The sequence below is a fragment of the Colossoma macropomum genome, unplaced genomic scaffold, assembly GCF_904425465.1.
Source record: "Colossoma macropomum unplaced genomic scaffold, Colossoma_macropomum, whole genome shotgun sequence".
In the NCBI taxonomy this organism is placed as follows: Eukaryota; Metazoa; Chordata; class Actinopteri; order Characiformes; family Serrasalmidae; genus Colossoma; species Colossoma macropomum.
This window is the reverse complement of record NW_023494799.1, coordinates 37,694,691-37,714,895: the sequence shown is the minus strand read 5'-3', so window position 1 is coordinate 37,714,895 and position 20,205 is coordinate 37,694,691. Positions and strand designations below refer to the sequence as shown.

Below are 20,205 nucleotides of genomic sequence, written 5' to 3'. Positions count from 1 at the left end.
GCACCGAAGCACAAGTTACCTTTAGACAGTTAGGTCTGTGGTAGCCTTTCAGTAGTCTTTGTCCTTTTATCCTGATTGTGACCTACTCCAGCCACCGAGCTTCCCTGCCCCCTTCAAAAAGAAGTGCACCTGCCATGCCGGAGTCCACTCCAATTAGACCTCCCCAATTACAGGTCCTAAGCCAATTAGGTGCCCTCTCATCTTACATGGCCCCTCCCCCAGCATGGGGCATCTGTTAGTGGTGGACACAGGGTGGAGCCAAGCTTAGATGCAGATTTAAGAGTGGGGGGTTGGAGTTGACACCTTTGCCCCACTCCTCACAGCATATGCTAATATATGCCTGTGCTGGCCTGTGTTTTAAAGCATTTTTTGTATAGTAGATTTTATAGCTCATCTAATCCCTGAAACTTAACACCTTCTCCAGAAAAGTGCCAGCTGGACGTCCTGTAGCAAGATTGAACCAAGGCAGTCACTATTGATTATATTTGTAATCAAGTATTCTACTTATCATTTTAATGATCAGGAAGATTGTACAACAGCACTATGTGGTACAAATGCATATTAGAAGATATGTTTTTAGGCACTAGTGTTGTAGGCAAATTAAGACCATGACCTGGACATATCAAGTCCAAGTCAAGACCAAAACTTTGTACTAGTTGAGTCTGAGTCAAGACCAGGACTAGGGAGTGGTGAGACTGAGACAAAACCAAGACCAGATTCTTGTCCTAAATTGAACATTGGAGCTTTTCTCTGGAGCCAAAACATCAGTTTGCAGTGGTGGAAACTGTCAAGCTGACTTCAGAAAAATGCTGACTTGGGTATGAGAGGGAAGTTGTGTGTGGTTCTGCAATGCTGTGTGTGCATGTACGTGTGTTTACACACTAAGCCATGTGGCTTGTTTAACCATGTTGTCTTGGCATATATCAAGCCCTACTACTCCACCCTCATGCCCAGTGTACTGACACCCGCACCGGAGATAGAAAATCAGCAGTTTCATTCACAGTATAGCACTAAATCTGGCTTCACTCACCCAGCTTACACCCTTAAATATATGCAAACATACACACATAGACAGCTGGCATGTACCACACTCTCTCATGGTATGAGGGGATCGAGTGGAGCGTTGTAAAGGCCTGGGGTTAAGATTGAAAGTGCTTTGCTTGTGATCTCGCGGGCCTGCCGTTTCCTTACAGCGCTTACGCCTCTCCAGTCCTGGGCCCCGGCTTGTTTATCTTGTTCGCTGGCATGCTCTCTCAATGTCAAAACAATGACATCATTAATTAAGCTCCCATTTAATGCAGGAGTCCCAGCTCCGTCAGCCTGTGCTGATTCCAGCGCTTCTTGGCAGACTGCATCCTCCTACTACGTTCTGAGAGAAGATTTTCACGCTGTTTAAAAATGTAGAGGGGTCTCTGGTAGTGATGGACCAATTTGATGTTCTTGATCAGTGTACTAACCTTAATAAGAGGATATTTATTTTTTACCACTGTTTTAGAAAATATAATGTTATAGAAATACTGGTGTACAGTGTCTGGACGGTGGTACATTAGCCTGTGCTGTATATTTATGTGCTTTACCATTTAACAGAGAAATAGTATGATATTAAGAAGCAGTATGTTTCAGTTAAGATACTGGAATAGGCATCGAGAGAGAAAAAATTGGATTGGTGCATCTCTAATCTCTAGCGTAAGTGAACACAGTCTAGACATTGGCTGATGTGAACGCTGCTGTTCCTATTTTTGCTATTGGGCCGCATGCAAGCCCCTGTTTGGCTGTTATCAGCCCGCCCTGGCTCCTGCCTCGTCCACAAGTGTCGCAAGAGCGGCTGTATGTGTGCACTGCAGATAGGCAAACAGGAGAGCCCCCGCCTCCCAGTTTGCTCACTGTGCCTTGAACAATGCAACACACACACATACACTACAAAGTGTTTTGTAACACTGTTTGAGTGTAGCAAACTCTCGGCTAACTGGTTAGGTTCATTTTGCATGACACGAAGTTGGGAAACTCACAAGTGTCAAATCTGCCGCCAGTAATCTTGTTTCTTTTTTTCCTTCCTCCTTAATCCACCTGGCTTCCAAGCTGTGAGAGAGATGATGGACAGGAGTTTATCCCTCGCTCGCTGCATGCTGAATGGGCCTAGTCTTTACAACGCGAGGCATCTGCTCTGAAAGGCTTGTGTGTGTTACTCCATACTGCCAAAGATAACTTAGCGGGTGTGATCTTGATTTGTCTGTACTCGACCCTTGTAGCTGTTGGCATGTCCCATAGGTCTGCCTTACACACAGTACATTCCCTGGCCCCTGGGCAAGGCCATGGGAGACCCTGGGCTTGTTTTAGAAGTTAGGTGTGTGTGTCTGTGTAATCCCCGCAGCTCTATCCTCTGCCCCATGCTTCCAGAAAGAGGCTTCTTTCATTGGTTCGGAGCCCCTGATCCTGCAGATAATTACACAGCAATGTAAATTACAGCGAGGCAGTGCTGGGCCACGGCTCCTACTGGCCCTCCCCTTTACAACCCCACCAATCCAAGCCTGCAGTTCACAGCTAAACACAACACACCACATCTTAGCATGAGCCCCTATCTGTGGTCGCCCCTGGATAAATCCTTAGCAGATGATCCTTTCTTCTGCTCTCTCTCTCTCTCTCTCTCTCTCTCTCTCGCTCTTGCTCTCTTTCTCTTTCTCGCCCCCTGCTACACAGCATGTGAAGTTCAGAGGGAAAACATCTCTGGTTAATATTTAACTGCCAGGTCCTGGGGTAAAGGGGTGGAGCGGAGAGAAGCACTGGGCAGCTGAAACTAATAGGCACACATACTCACATACATATGTATACACACACACACACACACACACACAGAATCCATGTTTCTGTCCTCTGAAGAATGTGCGGGTTCTCATCCAAGCTCTGACCCCTTGACCTCTCTCTGACACGTGATGGAGATTCCTCAGAGTGGTGGAGAGATGCAGTGACCTCACTCACTCTCTCTTTCTGACTCTCTCTCCCTCTCCTTTTCACTCTGTCTCTGTTTCTCTCTTTCTCTCTCTTTCCCTCTCCCTCTATTTCAGTCTCTCTGCGTATCTCTCTGTTTCCCTGTCTCTCATTCTATTTCTCTCTCTCTTATTCTCTCTCTTTCTGCTTTGTTCCCTCTCCCTCTGTTTCTGTGCCTGCTTGTCTGTCTCTCTCTATTTCTTTCCCTCTCTCTCTCTCTGGTTATGTCTCTGCTCGTGTCTCTCTATCTACAGTCCCCTATGTAGTATACAGGAGTAACTATGACAAATAATTCCCTAAGCCTAACTCTAAACTTAAACCTAACCTTAAACTTAAGAACTAAACCTCAGGTTTTGCCCTTTCAGTTTAAAAAAATTAAATTTAATAACTTTTGTTAAAAACATTTCACGTCATCATAACCATTGGCTCCAACACTGTAGGCTAGGCCTGTTTTTCTCTGATTTTCAGGTTTTCTCTGGTTTTTCGTTTTTCGTCCTGAAATTGCACACACACACACACACACACACACATATATACTGTCACCAGTGGGCTCAGCTCCTGGACCCACTCGTAGCCAAATGACCTAACCAGACAGAGACTGAGGACAGTCCAAAGATTGCATTGTTTGTCTGTCTCCTTTTCTCTCCTCTTCCCGTCTCTCTGTCCTCCATTAGCTGGCTCCACAGCTGGGCTCCAGATGTGAGACGCATGCGATGCAAAGCGGTGCGAGGAGGCTGTAGATAAGAGCTGGGGCTTGCGGCTCCGGGTGCACTCTGCGGCGGTTCAGCGAGATGTTGCGGTCGGTGCGATCTGAACTTTGACAGGCCGTGTCATGCTTAATGCCTCACTTCCCAAACACGGCTCCGTGAGCCTGATTTATATCTAACAGGTGCTGCTGCACAGCGCAGGGCCCGGGCAGAGGGACCGCCGACTGTATGTGGCCCTTTCATTAAAGCAGGGGAACCCACAAGGAACAAGGGGTTTGGTGTGTGTTAAGGATGCGCTGAAATTTCAATAACTGAACATTTTAGGCTGAAAAAGGCCAAAAATGATACTTTTAGCTGAGTATTTAAACATATCGAAGGGTATATGTAAGGTCCATTTTCTTAAGGAGCATAAAATGGCCTGGACCTCCAGCCCGAAAATAAGCTCACAAACAGTCGCTATGGTTTTTAGCATATCAGACTGTTTTTCCGGCTCTGTTGGCCCCTGTGCTTTCCTTCTCTGCTCTCGAGGACTGAAGTCTCTGAGCACATTTCCAGCCATAGTCTCCTCTGAACTAATCCCTGGCACATACCACAATGCAAGGACTGTCTCTGATCGTTGACGTGCCTGCAACTTTGATGGGCTTATGCTAGTGACGTGATGGCGATCTTTTTTGCCTGCTGCTCTCTCTCTTTCTCTCATGTCTGCCTCTTCTTGCTCTCTTTATGAATAGTATTCTACATTTAAGCCCAGGTTTTATTGGACTTAATTTGTGCTTTAATCCTGGTTATTTGATGAGGGTGGACAGATATCCTTCAGAAGCATCCTCATCTCTGTAAGTCTGGGCCCTTCAGGAGCTTACAGGACTTCTGTTTTCCAAACAGGTACAGGTAGGACAGTGCTACCCCCATGCTGTAATCAGATTAGTTGTTCAGGTTGTAAGCTTGGCTACGCTAGCATATTTGAGTAATTTTTTTCTTCCCCTTCTCAGCTGAGTGAGGTTTTCCTTATGTATGCCTCGACATGCTCGCGGTCGGAAAAGGGCGTTTGATGTTGCTTACGCCCAGCGCCTGGGCATCTTTCAGCATCGCCCTCTGGGCCACCTTGTTACACTCTTTAACAACTTGTTTTCTCTTTGTGTTTTTCTTCCTCTCTTCCGCTGTTGACAGTTTCTGGTTGCAGAGCTGCTCCAAAGGAATGCATGTCACCTCACCAGCTTTGCCTTGGCTTGAGTCCCCACAACAACTGCAGGGACAAACCACAAACTGCCTACAGATATTCATCTGGGCTGTCTACATAAACCTTTTCTAGAATTCAAAGCGGTGATGTCATCTGCCGTCCTTAGCAGAAAAGTTGCCTTAATAAATAAATAAATAAATAAAATCTGCTTCTTTCTCAGGCCTGTCCAGTTTGATAATACACAATGTTAAAATAGGAAATGAAAACACTAGATGGAGTTCTATAATTTGCTGCTGAAAATGGGAGAAGGGCGGATATGACCAGTGTCATTACAGCTGTCGGCTCCTCTTTTGTTTATGTTCCCATAGAGAAGGAGCCTGGTTAGGCTGGCATACGTGGCTGCAGAAATAGCCTGTCAGTAAGTGTGAGCACGGGTACCTAATTGGAGATGTACTCCACTGTTGTACAAGAATAGCCAGGCATTAAGAGTTAGTGCCATCAGCAGGAATCCCTTTAATTCTCCCTGGCAGTGCCGCTAACTCCCACTTCTGGGTTATTCTTTAAAAAGAAGCGGGCCACAAAAAGGGCTTGGTTTAGGCCTTATCCGAACCCCATTCCACCGCCCCCCCTTGCTCTTTGTTTTCTGTAAATGCCTGAACATTCACAACAACACCACTTCACGTTTGCTTCCCTCTTTTTATACATGGGGCACATTATTCCCTTTACTTTATTAACGCTCCATAATTCTTTAAAAGAGGTGGTCGGGGTGGGAAGCGGGGGGCGCAGAAATCAGTCCTCCCTTGAGGTTTATTGTTTAAAGCGCTGCACAGCTCTTTCCCAGGATAAGGGCTTCAACTAAGCAGAGAGGAATTCAGGCCAGGGCTCATAAAAGAAGTATTTGTGTACCAGAAAGATTTTCGCTTTTTCTTTCCAAATCTTTGTCATTAATGACTTTAGCAAAAGTGTAGCGGAGAGTGAATGGCGAGGCAGCACCAGGTCTTCAAAGGAACCCACTAATTATTTATCCAGGATATCCCCTGCTCTAGAATTAGAGGCTGGGTCACCGTTGGCTTTCATGCTTCTGTCTCGCTCCTTTTTTTTTTTCCTCCTGTTGCAAAGAAATAATTTCCACAGAATGGTTTCACTGGGACACCCTCTAATCCCTTGTGTGTAAGGGAGTAAGAATGATTGTGTGTGCGTTTACCGGTAGGCCTTGTTTACTCTTACAGGAGTGTGTGTTGAGCTTGCAGGAGGTCTTTTCCTGCCCAGTTCATTCTCCATCCGTTACATCACACAGCTCTTTGGCGCTGAGTCCTGAAGCTGAAACAGCTGTCACTAGCCATGCTCACATTTCCTGCCATCCAGAGGGATCTTATCTCCCTCCTCAGGTTTAAACGCTCAACAAAACACCAGACTTTGCCCTTTCTTCTCTGCCTGGCAAGCCCGAGACCTCTCGCTGCCTCTTTGCCACCTCAGTCACCCTTCCAGCCCAAGTGGCCTTGTGTTACTGAGAATGAATTCGAAGTTGTACTTCATTCATTCATGTATTTATTCAAGCCATTTAGCAAACGGGATGAATCTCATTTGAATTCCCCCCTCGTTTATGAACATGCCCTTTGTGGATGTGATTTGCTAGAAAAAAAACATCCCTCTGAATGAAGGGCTGAGTGCACAGAAGTGACTCTAAGAATCCTGGAGACATTATATTGTCTAGAATTTGAGGGTAGGAGCACCCTTGCCTTGCATATTTTGGTGTCTTCCCTGCTCTGATCCAACTAATTAGCTAACTAACAAGTCTTTCCTGAGTTGAACTGAGTGAAAGGTGCAGGACAGTGGTGCCCCTAGAACACAGTTTATAACCACTGTGTTAATGAACTGGGCTCTACAGTCCTAGTCTTGGCTTTTCCCACAGATCTGTCACCACAGGGTTAATTGGGATGGCTGTGCATTCTGTACTCTTTGACGTACCCTCTTAACTTCACTGTTAAACTTGTCCTTTCTTGTGTTATGACTTGCCCACACCTACATTCTCACAATGTGTTATGTTTGCCTAAGGGGACAATAAAAAAACGAGGTACGGGTCCCTTTAAGAGCATGCTTCCCGAGTAATTCAGCTAATTCCAGGTGCTCTCTCTTTCTCTCGGCTCTGTTTTACCAGGTGCCGTCCTGGGTCATAACTGAGGTATTTGTTTTCCAGATCAGTTAAAAAGGCTGTGGATTAAAGACAGGTTATCCCAGGCCCTGTTTAGCCTGCCTGACCCTGCACCACCATTGCACCAGGTTCAGAAATAGAAATGATATTTTGAACGCTCTAAATATTGTGTAAAAGGGGAGAAGAAAGCAGGACTATGCCATGTGCCACAGTTATTCTATTATTACATTGTAATGTGGGTATTAACTAGGGATGCATCGATACCGATACTGGTTTTGGTTATTGGACCAATACCATGCTCATTTACTTATGCTCGTACTCATAAAAATCCACTGATACCAATGACCAGGTAATACAGTGTGATGTAAGCCGAGTGTACACTGCAGCACTAATGAACAAACTACTCAAGCTAGCAGAGAAGGAGGTGCTGCTCACACAGAAAAGTGTTACTGACTCAATGATATTCTTACACAAAGCCATCGATCACTTTAAACATTCCGCCTTGGTATATTCCTTATAGATGTACACTTAGTGATTTTAGCCCATTTTAAACACACAATGACAACCACTTCCCCTATACAGGAATAGGCCAGTGAAACGGAGATAGAAAAAGGTTGACATTTCCTACCAAACTCCTTTATGTCGACTTTACTCTGTCTGACTGTACAGAATTATGAAGTATAAACCTTGATGTGGTGCTTTTCTTGTAAAATATGCTGTAGAGAGACCGTACTGTCCTACTCTGTACAGCACTGCCTGCTTTTAGCTTCAGTGCACAGTGTTAGCAGTTTCTCTTTCTCAGTACTCGGCGTGCAGCGTGTTGTTTTGAATGAAACAGCTTCATTTGAAATTGTCCGTAGACAGAGCTGCGTTTCACGTTGCACGGATGGAGCGTTCCTGTACAGTGTGAATATATAAATCGTAGGCTTTGTCCGTACAAGATGGTCTGTTCAAACATACAGTGTGAGTCATCAAAGAACAAGGTTTCTAAAATCACAGTGTAAGTCTGGATTCAACCAGCCAAACAAAAGACTCCAACAAGACGTAAAACTCCACACAAGCATCCACTCCTCGGATGCTTCGGGCTCTGATGTGATTCCTGCTGTCACTCAGCTTCAGAGACTGTTGTTGAAAGACACAGTTGAGGAGCAAAACTACAGCTGTACAGAAGGGCTTTTCTGACGCGGAACTAAACTCACTCCTCTCCACTGCAGCGCTACTCGCTCAAAGGTAGCGTTAAATAATATAGCATAGCTAGTTAATGCACTTCTTTTAAAATCAGCTAGACTTTAACGAACTGTCGAATTAAATGTTGAGGTACATTTTACTTATGTACGCTAACAACTACTTAATTCAGCATAGGTTTCATGGCATCTGACTCGGTATCAGCGAGTACTAAAAATATGTACTTGTACTCGGTCTGAAAAAGGTGGTATCGAAGCATCACTAGTACTAACAATCTGTATTTCCTAGTGTGAGCGCCCTACTTGCTAAAAGAGGCTAGTACCCCATGCATGAGGCTGAAGTCTCTCTCCACACAAAGCCCTAGCGATTATGATAATAAACAGTTTTATCATCGGCTTGGCAATCAATAATGCGGCTTCTTAAGGTTTAATATTTCAATGGTATTGATCATCTTAACAACCGTGTTTGTGGTCGACTTGCCTTAACTGCAGGCTAGTGAGAGAGAGAGAGAGAGAGAGAGAGAGGAAGAGAGTCAGAGGAGTGAGTGAGGTGAGGTTGGTGGGGGTGTAAGAAGTGATTGAGTTGAGGAGGGACTGCATTAAAAGGACTAAACTTTTACTGCAGATGAACCGTGATATTTTGTCATTTTTGTTGTCATTAGGCAGGAAGATCATATGAAGATATGCAGAACAGAACAGTGCTTCTGTCTTTCATTAATTGTCCATTGTTTCTTGTTGTTTACAAGTCAACGGAGGCCATTTTGCCCACTCTGACCTGTTCTACCTTGGCTGTTTTTGCATTGCACACAGAAAGGGAAAAATGAACACACAGCTGGCAAAAAAACCCTGTAGTCTGCATATTTTACTTCTATCTCTCTCGCCCCCACTTTCTCACTCGCTCTCTCTGGAGAGTGGAGAGGGCTGCTTCCTTGAGCTATTTATAGAGGAGATTTGATAATTAATGAAAATGAAAGCCTTTGGGCCTGACTGGCGTAGCACACATACACACAGACACACGCACACACACCTCCCCTTAACCTTCCAGTAAAGGTGTCCACTAGGCTACTAGGCTGCGTGTTTAAGATGCACCTGTTTCAGATCCGCACTTCAGCCAGCCAAGTTTACAAAGCCAGCAAACGGCTCTGAGTGCTCACCTTTTCGGATACCGTTGGACGTATGTGTTTACCTATACGTGCTATACAATAAGACAGTAAAGCATAAGGAAGCTCAATCCAGACACTGTTAGACATGCAAAGTCCTCTCCCTTTCTCAAATGCACACACATTACACACAGTCTCCAGCACTCTCCCCGCTGTGTTCTGGCGCATGCCGTGTGCACTCTACAAGCCTGTTAGCCTGGGGGCGAATGGAGGGGTTTTAGCAATGTGAGCATGATCACCCATCTCTGATTATACATCCATACCTTTATCCCTATCCCGATTTATGCATTTACAAAATGCAACGCTTTGTCTAGCCAAACCAACAGGGGCAGCGCAGGGAAATAACGCATTCCTCTTTCCAGTAGTTTGTTAAGAGTACGTGTGTTGGGGAGGGGGAAGTGTTAGCTGGCGTAACAAGAAGTTATTTTTGCGCTTCTAGAAACTGTACCTTCTCCTTTTTCGTATTTAATCTGACAATTTTTGCAGAAACGTTTGTTTTCCTCTCCATTCGCATGACCAAGGTCACTCTGGGTTGTTGCACGCGCACAATGGAAAAAAAAAAAAACACACAAAAAACTGAGAGCCCTCTTAGAAATGTTCTTTTCTGTGCATAAAATTTTATCATGGAAAAAAAAGAGTGGCTTTTGGGCAAATGGAACCGCTTAGCAAAAACAACAGTGAGCTGTGAATCTCTAATAGAATGCATTTTTAATGGGCGGATGCGGCTGCGTTGAGTGTGGTATTAGTTCTGCGGGCTGTGAGCTGAGCTGATACAAGGCCCCGCGCCTCATTTGTACTCCCAACCTTGCTCCTCCGCTGGCCCCCCATGCTGCTTGCTAATTGGCAGGAGACCGGGAGCTTCCTGCTGTGCGTTCGCCACTTTTCCTGCGCCTTACCACCCTGTGCTCTCTCTCTCTCGCTCTCTCTCTCTCTCTCTCACTCTCTGTTTCTCTCTCTCTTCGCCAGCTCTCCCTCTCCAGAACCGAGTAATTAACCCACAGCTAATTAACTACTTCTAATTACACTGAGGAGGCTGTTTCTATCGCACTCTCCAAAAGTGAGGAGACACTCTGCCTCCACGTGCGAATTCCCCCTTGGCTACCTTTGAACCTACTCCCGCTCACTTTCGCTGCCTGGATAAGCTCCATCTCCTGTTAGCAAGGAGCTAATGCAGCATCAGTGATCTACACTGCTGTGGAAGCATTTTAATGTGCCCCCCCTGCTCCCACCACGTCCTTTGTTTTGCTACATTGATTGCATTTACAGGTCTTATAATATCACCGCAAAAATCGCCATGATTCTGTTTCATGTCCTAGAAGAGAAACAAAGCTATTGATACCAGTGAATCAATTCGTCTGTTTTCTGGCCTGAAAGCAATTAGTAACAGATGAGCTTGCAGATGTTTACGGTTGTAGAAAAGTTGCAGAGGATTAACTCATTTCCACAACAAACAAAATCTATAAAACAGTCCCAAAGTAGACGCGGCCTGCTGTGTTTACACCATGACAATCTGGTGATGCTGGCTCTAAGAAACCGAGGCCGAGACAGGTGCACCATGGGAAATGTAGTCCAGCACAGCTTTACAGTAATAAAATGCTGAGTGCAAGGTTAGTGACGTGACGGCAGTGGTAGCAGCAGGACGCTACAGATAGCTGTGCTATCTCTCCTCTTATGTACTCCAAGGCACAATACACTGACCCCCCCCCTTTCTCCCTCACTCTCTCTCCTGCCCCGGCCCCGGCCTCGTCACAGCCGCTGCTATTTCTGTAGCTCAGACTGATAGCTAGAACTGAAGATCATTGATTTTACGGGAAGCCGTGTTTACAGCCTGAGTGCCATCGACCTGAGGTGACTTTTTTTCCTCCTGAAGCGGCGGCAGCACTGAAGCGTCCCTGTGTCTACATTAAACACTCAGGAGGAGGAGGAGGAAAAGTTCAGTCTACTCTGTTTACCTCTCATATTAATGAACTCGATATTGAATGGATTTTACTGCGTAAAAATGCTAGATTGCCACAGCGCAGCTGAATTATAGAAGTGTTGCCATGTTCTCTTGTAGCCACTGAAGCAATTATTAATCATTTGGCAATTAAGCTATTTTGAGCTCATTCCTAAAAAAATGAGTAGATTTAAGATTACACAAGAGACATGGTCATTAAGGGTATACAGGGAGAAGTATGGCTTCAGACGGAAGTGTGTGGTCCAGGGCTGCGCCGACAGCCAGGATGGTCCCCCCCTTGAGGAACATAGTAAGGTCTTACGTATGAAGCTGGATGAGCCATGCTCATTACACCACCCTCAGTGCAAAGGCCCTGAACATGACGCGTCAGCATCCGGGTAAGAAGCAAGGATTAGGGCAGGCGAGAGGCCTTGTCGAGTATTAGAACGGACTTAAGGTTAAGGAGGGGAAGCCGTCTCTCTACATATATGTGTGATTAATTGGACCGAGCTTAGCCGTCGAAGCCCTCCGTGCTGCAGCCCGAGGAGTACAATGCTCGCTCTATCAATGAACACGTCCCCAGTGCAGCATCAAAGGCCCTGCCTGCTTTATCAATAGGAGCCCTTCCTTCCCACATCTTCCGGTAACTTGCTTAGCATTTACGCCATTGATTTTTCAATAAGCGCCCTAACCCTGCGGTGGCCAGGCTCTGTGATGGCTAGATCTGGCAGGCGCGGGGAGAGGAGGCCCTGCCAGAGATTGCTGGAAGGTAGTGCTGGGGCCTTTTTTGCTTTGGGGGGGGCGGTGCTGGGACAAAAGATGGTGGAGCATGCCGTCAGAACAGAAAAAAAGGTCCTGAGGGTTGGGTGTGGGATCAGGGCTGTTACCCTCTGGGCGTTCCCAGCTGGGGCTGAGCGCGAGTTAATTCCCCATGAGAGTGTGGAGGGTGCCGGGCCTCTGGAGGCTTGGCCCCCAGGCAGGTGAATGTGCATGCTTCTAATCAGATGGCTTCTCAGCCATTAATTCCCATTTTGCTCAGCCGGTAAATCCCACCTAATGAAAGATCCCATAAATAAAAACTTTATCTCATTTTCCATCCTCCCCAAATGACAACCAGACCCCACTCTCTGACAGCGTTCATTAGATACTGGGCAATTTTTTTTTTTTTTTTTGAAAGCGAAAGCCTTATCTGCTTTGTTAGGCTAGAAAGAGGAGGAGGAAATGCTTCTCTGCTAATGCAAGTAGAGAAACGAGGCATGCACCTTACATCAGAGGACTTCAGTCTCTTATGGCTCCTGCTGAGAAGATGAGACTTGAGAGACTTTTAGTGCCCAGACACTGAAACTGATAACTGGAATGAGCTCGCAGACACCACAGACACCAGTCTGCAGCTTCAGGTTTTAACTGAATTTGACTAAAAGTGTTCCTGGCCCAGTATATTGTCTGAAACATAGCCTGTTTTGATCCCCTGAGAGCAAGGTTGCTATGCTCCTTCTTATCAGAGAGGAAGCCTCCCTGAACATATCACCCTACCCACTAACAGAGCTCAGGAATTTGGTTCTTTTCTTCTGCTTGATTATCACTTAATATATCACTTAATATGAGTTCAAACTTGTTTTGGCTGCCTTTTACATTGACCTATCTTTTCACAGTCTGAAGCATTTGTCCTATCATTACTCTTGGAAGGAAAAAAAAAGCTGTCTTCTTCAGTTCTGGAAGACAGGCTTTTTTTTCGGGCATTGTACCATCCACAGAGTGACTAATCATAGTGCAAAGGCATGGCAACGTGCACGCTCAGGCATTACTGTAATTCATGGTTTATGATTCTCGGTCGATTGCTACTGTACAGTGCGAGCAGAGAGACTAATATGCGTGCACTTCCCCTGCTTAAGAGTGTCTGCATGTCTGTCTGGGCCCTCGTTAGTGCTGGGCAGAGATTAAAGCTTCCCCTGCTTTAAACAGGTGTCGCTGAGGAAGCAGACCTCCAGCGGACAAACAGCATTATATCTGCCCGCCCATCTGCGACTGGCAGACTCCAGACAATCCTATTGCACATCAGTAACCACCCCAGGTTATTGAATTAGACCTTCTCCATTTTAAAGCCCAATCCTGTTTTCTGTAAGCGGTGCAAGTAGCCAGACGACCTGGGCCCTTTGGATCAGTGTCCGGCTCTGCACCGGAAGTCATCTAAAATGCTTGGCGCTTTTAATGAAATGCACATCGTGGCAGATCTTCAGGTTGGACCATGTTAGATGAGGAGCTGGTCTGTGTGGAGGTGTTTAGATTTAGGCTGCTTTGCTCGTTAGAATGGTCTGGACTCTGTGCAGAAGAAAATGCACAACAGATAAAGAGGAATGCAGCAGGCATGTTAAGGAAAGACCACTGGAAAAGGTGCTTTGGCTATTTTTCAGGGCCACTGTCACTGGTCGTAATTTCTAAATTTAAAATATTTAAAGGTTGCTTTGTAAAAAGGCTATTCTGTAAGATAACTGAAATGCTTGTCCCTGGACATATTCAAAACAGTTTTATTTGCTATTTACTTTGTGCCACAGATGTTATTTACTGCAGCCACAGCAATCACATTTTCACTGTATTCATTCAATTAGAAAAAATGTGCATAATTTATTTAATTGCAAAATTAAATATATGGAAATGCATGTAAAATTGCCTGAATAAAAATATTCTAAGCAACTTTTACTGGGGTAAAAACAAAGACTGCATTTGTTAAAAATCACACTCAGTATATAAGGCCTGTGTATATGACTTTTGCAGTGGGGGTTGAAGGGCAGTGGTGGATGAAAGAGGGGGGCTGTGGGGGTTGGAGTATATTTTCATCAGACATTCATGAAGAGGGAGTCAGACATTATCAATCTCCCCAGCCAAACCCTCTCCTGTTAATATGTTTGGGGGTTGGGGGGCTGCAGACACAGTGTCTGATCAGTGCTGAAATTTGCATCCCTAAGTAAATAAGTAAATAAATCAAGTGCAGGCAGCGAATGTGCTAATCAGGCAGGACATGGCGGTTAGCGCGCTGCCGGGAAAGTTTGCTCATGTAATATTCAGCATGGGAGGGTGAAAGGGCAGGCCAGAGTTATTGGTTTCAGCCTGGTCGCCCCTTTAATCAATGCTGCCTGCATCCCTTTAATAAAATTATTAGCTCAGCAGTATCTCTCGCTATCATTTTATCTCTTCAGCCTGCTCGAAACTGTGGCCTGTACTAGGGTTCTCCGGCGCTCCGGGCAGCACTAGCCCCCTGAAAGTGCCGCTCCTATTTGTTATGGGAGAGGTGGTGGATTGCTGGAGTGTTTGAAACCAGACCGAGCGTGGAGCTTATTGCATGCCAGATCTAAACACAGCTGCATTTGGAGTTTCAGCCCAGCTGGTGTATTTTAACTTTCAGATTTATTGCCACCACCACCGCTACCCACCTTTCATTTTTTTCATCTTTCTGTATGTTGTGTATACAGACTGGCATACAAATAATTACCGGAAACACGCATATACCGTCCATGCGAGAGGATCTGACAAGGTCGTTCTTTCTTGCTGTGTGTTTTTGCATGAATACTTTCTCTGATGTGGAGGTCCTAAAACAGTCTGGCTGATATATTCAGCAACCTTCAGCTCGCTCTCTCTGGGTGTGGGAGATGGATCATGTGCTGATGGCTGGTTTCACTGTGTCTAATTAGCGGCACAATGGAGCTTCTTTATCCATTAAGTTATTCTGTTACTGTTTCTCAGACTGCGCGTTAATTAAAAACGGATGTATGCGGGAATTCGGAACATGGTAGGCTCTGAGTGTTGTTTGGAAGGTGAAGATAAAAGATGGTAACTCACTGATATGACAGGAAGAGCAATCTGAGCTGGCTTATTAATGCATGTCTGAGGTATTGTGTTTAAGTACCTAATCTAACCTAATGAGTACTCTGTCATTTTCTACCATTAGATCTTGCACTTTTGTCTCTCTTCTAATGTACTATACATCAGGCCTGCTCACAGCTCTCTATCCATACATGCTTTTTCAGTTTATCAAGACTCTTTGTGCCTCTCACTGAATGTTTAGCATTAGAGGCCTGGGATTTAGCATGAATAGGAACAATGTAACGAAAGCATGAAAAGAACCTTGTCTTTTGTGCTGTCCCTCTAATGCTGCTGAAATTTTGCTAGCTATCAGCAATTCTCTGACCTTATCCATTTCTCTTTTTTTCTTTTGGTATCCCTCAGGCCTGGATGCGATGAACGCCTCATGTAGGCATCAGCATGGAAAGCTGTGAGTCTCCCGTGGTTTCTGGGACAGACGATGGGCTCAGCTCCTCCACCACCTCCCAGCAGCAGCAGCACCCTCCTCAGCCCTGGAACGATCACCCTAGTGCACAGGTCACTCCCAGCAACCAACCCACTTCCCTGGAGCCCTTGTCTCTCTCTGTACCCTACCCAGCCCAGCTCCAGAATCCCAGCACGCCTCGTGAGGCCGTGAGAGAGCAGCAGCAGCAGCAGAAACAGCAGCAGCAAACACGGACCCCACCCCAGGCTCCCAACAACAGCTCTGCCAGCGGCCAGCGGCACCCCAGAAGAGAGGGCTTGGAGGAAGAGGAGCAGGAGGCATTGAGCTGTGGAGAGGAGGACGAGGATTTGGAGGACTTGGACGAGATGGAGATTGACAGCTGTTTTCCGAGTCTGCAGCCCTTCCCAGGCATGCCCATGGCTCAAGTAGGAGGGGGCATGCCCACTCTCATGCGCCAGCAGCCTACACGGCGGAGGGATGCTACAGAGAGTGGGAGTGAAGAAGGAGAGGAGGAGGAGGAAGAAGAGAGCAGCGACGTGGAGAACCTAGCTGGGGAGATAGTTTACCAACCTGATGGCTCGGCCTACATTGTGGAAAGCCTCAGCCAGCTGATCCAAAGTGATGGGGGCATGGCACCTGGTTTGCTCCCCTCAAATTCTCTCCCCAGTGGGGTTAAGCCTGGGGAACCTTCCGGGACCTCCTCGTCAGTGTACCCTCAGATCATCAACACGTTCCACATAGCCTCGTCTTTTGGGAAGTGGTTTCGGCCCCTCAGACCAAGGTTTCCCCAATACCTCATCCCCGGCAGGCCTCAGTCCTGTCCTGCACAGTTTCCGCGTATTCGATGTGCGGCACAAAAGCAACAAGGATTACCTAAACAGCGACGGGTCTGCCAAGAAGTCTTGTGTATCCAAAGATGTTCCCAACAATGTGGATTTCTCCAAATTTGATGGACTGGCCCTTTATGGTAAAGGCAAGCCCATCCTCATGTGTTTTCTCTGCAAGCTATCCTTTGGTTATGCTCGTTCCTTTGCCACTCACGCCGTCCATGACCATCGCATGACCCTGTGTGAGGATGAGCGCCGGCTGTTGGGCCACAAGCACGCGTCGGCCATCATCCAGGGCATCGGCAAGGACAAAGAGCCCCTCATTAGCTTCCTGGAACCAAAAAACAAAAGCTCTCCCCCACCACCCACACTAGTGCCCATGAACTCAGGCCAGAGCTTCTATGGCACATTCAGTGGGGTTCATTTAGAGGGGGGGAGCAGTAGTGGAGGAGGTGAGGGCCTCCTCAACAAAGACTCTGATTCGGGTCTCCAGCAGCAAGCCCTCCTCGCCCTGGGAGGCCTTGGTAGTCCCAAGCCGCCCTCTCTTACCTCAACCCCAGGCCCTGCCAAAGACTCCAGCACCCTGCCCAAGGCGCAGGGAGGGAGAACAGAGGGGCCTGTGGGGAAAGAAGGGACTCATAGAGGGGAGGATGGGGATGTGGAGGCCCGTGAAAGCAAGGCTCTCCTTCACGGCGAGGAGTTGGCCTCAGAGGAAGAGGAGGACCTTCTCTTAGAAGAAGAGGAGGACGAGGTGGAGGATGAAGGCACTACGGTGGCCTGTGGTGGCAGTAGTAGCAGCAGCGGCGGACAAGTAGGGGAACCGGCTGTCTCAAACCAAAGCATTTCCAAATCTCCTTTATTAATGCCTAGTAGCGCTCTCCAGCCTTCTGCCTGTCCCTCTGCAGCCAGCCCCACGCTGAACAGCAAAGCCCCAGCTTCCATGTCCTCTTCCTCCATCAGGGGATCAGAAGAGGGGATGGCTGCAGATGGTGGAGGGAGGACTTCGGAGCTCCCTCTGAGCTTTAACTGCCAGGGGCCCACTGTCCCCATGGCGATGGCGGCAGCTGCCAGCAGAGGGGGCGAGGATGACGGGGCGGGGACCTCCTCCCCTCTCGCCTCCAATGCCGCCGCTGACGAAAGTGCCAATCGTGATAGTGCCACAGCTCCTGAACCAAATGAATGCCCGGCAGAGGGAGACGAGGACAACGGTACCCTCCTGCACCACCACCACCACCTCCACCATCATCACCACCATCCACACCCCTCGCCTCACTCCCACTCCCATCACACAGGGTCCTGCGACATGACTGGGGTGGGCGAGTGCACCCAGAACCACGGTGTAGGGGCCAGTGGAGGCAGCGGGGTCGAGTGCCCCAAGTGTGACACGGTCTTGGGCTCGTCACGTTCCCTGGGGGGCCACATGACCATGATGCACTCGCGCAACTCATGCAAGACGCTCAAGTGTCCCAAGTGCAACTGGCACTACAAGTACCAGCAGACCCTGGAGGCACACATGAAGGAGAAGCATCCAGACTCTGGGAGCTCCTGTGTGTACTGCAGCAGCGGGCAGAGCCACCCGCGCCTGGCGCGTGGCGAGAGCTACACCTGTGGCTACAAGCCCTTCCGCTGTGAGGTCTGCAACTACTCCACTACTACCAAGGGCAACCTGAGCATTCACATGCAGTCAGACAAGCACCTCAACAACATGCAGACGCTGCAGAACGGAGGCTCCATCCCCACGGCCAGCGAGCAAGTTTTTGGTCACGCGCCTGGTGGTGTGGTGGCCGTACCCTCAGCCACTCAGGCCAGCAGTCACCACACCAGCCACCACCATCACCCGGCCCAGTCCTCCACCCACATGGCAGGGCCCTGTGGTGCCCCCTCGCCCACCAAGCCCAAGAGCAAGCCCACTTGGCGCTGCGAGGTGTGTGACTATGAAACGAATGTGGCTCGCAACCTGCGCATCCACATGACCAGCGAGAAACACATGCACAACATGATGCTGCTCCAGCAGAATGTGACCCAGATGCAACACGGCCGCCTGGGTCTGGGGGCTATGCCCTCGCCCTCAGAAGCAGAGCTTTACCAGTACTACTTGACCCAGAACATGAGCCTCCCCCCAGGCCTAAAGTTGGATCCTTCTGGAACCGATGCCCAGTTTCTGCTTGGAGGATTCCATCTGGACCCAAATATAGCTGCCCTAGCTCCAGCACTAGGTGAGTTGACGGAGACAGTTTGCGGGCTACCTTCGTAGAGAAACTCAGCTCTCCTCCATTTATTCACAGAATCTTTAATGAGTACTTTAATGGAAAAATAGTTCAGTTGAAAGACTTTCTGTAAATTTACTTTTACAATAGGATTTTACCACAGAGTACACTAGCCTTTTATGTGTCCATGTTTTCCTCTGTAAGTAGCTATAGAAGTTGTGTGAGAGAAAAGCATAAGAGTGAAAAAAGAGGCTTGACTGAAAGATACTTGAATGGTGGTACATGATGGTACACAGTATGATAAGGACCACTCAACCTAAAATAAAATAAATTCTATGCTATTTTATGCAGTTGGCATACTTCTTGTCTCTGAAAGCCTGCTACCTTGAAAATGAGAGACTTGCTGTGCATTGCTTTAAAAGGCTATTTTTACACTGTGTAGATGACATGTGACTGAATTGATGCAGTATATGATGCAAGCGAAGAAGGAAACCCTTCACTAGGTTTCTTTCCTGATAGAACAGGATGTCCCCATAACTCAGTGGTCGAGGATAGCCTGTAACTTGCAGAGCTTGAGAAGCTGTGGTGTAGGTTTGTGTGGAGGCTGAATAAACAGTTAAAAGGTGGGATATACACCAGATTGACTAAAAAAGTGTTTGTTCTGGGTTGGAGTGTGTTGGGAGTGCGTACTGTTTCTCTGTGAGCCCTAAGATCCCACACAAAGACGTGCACAAAATGAGTAAAAAAGGAAAAAAGACCCATCTTCCTAACATATGAGCCTCTGCTTTCTTTCAGCATCCACTATGTCTCAGTCTATTTGGGTCATTTTGTCTGGAAAATTCCCCACTTGTCACCCCCGTCATACATGCACGCTAAAAAATGTGTGTGAACCAGAGTGCTTCATGCAGCTTTTGTCTTCCAACTTCCTCTGTCCATCAGCTTTTTGTGTCTTTATTCCCCAGCTAGCACAGCCCTCGCCAACCCAAGTCACCTCATTTTTTCCTCAACTTGCTGCTGTACATTTTATCTTGGTCAAAAAGAGGAAAAAAAAAGGACCCAGGGAGGGCAATGCAGAAGCAGAACATAGGCTTTAGCATGCCAGCTATAACCCCACTGTTTGCACAGGCTTGTCTGTGACTGTCACCAGTTCAAAGATATGAACAACAATTGATGACTGCGGCTAATTTTTTCTTTTCCCCCGTCTGTTTCTTCCTGCCATCTGGCAGATTTTCGTTAACAGGCGTTAACCTGTATCTGAAAACAACTTGTATTATTTACATTCACATAAGTAGAACTTTATCACCCAGACAAAAAGACAAACTTTTTAAACAGGCGCTTCCTGATAGGCTGTTTTCTACTGGAGCCGAAAACTAGTTTTCAATCTTTTGTATTCTGTCTCTTCTCTTTTTTGTATTGGTCAAAGAGAGATGCCAAATCATGACATGATCCTACTGTCTCACTTAGCCGCACCCCTTCTCTTTTTGTAGCCTTTATCCTCTAAACCTAAGCTAAGAGAGAGTCGGTGCCTTTAGTCGACGCCTTACATACGAATTTGTTTAGCTTTTCCAACAGACTCCTTATCAGAACA

General features: G+C 47.0%; 1 protein-coding gene across 1 annotated transcript in view; it reads left to right on the top strand.

The window, feature by feature from the left end:
- zfhx3 (zinc finger homeobox 3) overlaps positions 1–20,205 on the top strand; it is a 177,903-nt gene that overhangs the window by 51,440 nt on the left and 106,258 nt on the right. The window contains 2 exon segments of the mRNA XM_036586788.1: positions 15,523–16,344; positions 16,346–18,626. Coding sequence (XP_036442681.1) covers positions 15,559–16,344; positions 16,346–18,626 — 3,067 coding nt within the window. The 5' untranslated portion in view covers positions 15,523–15,558.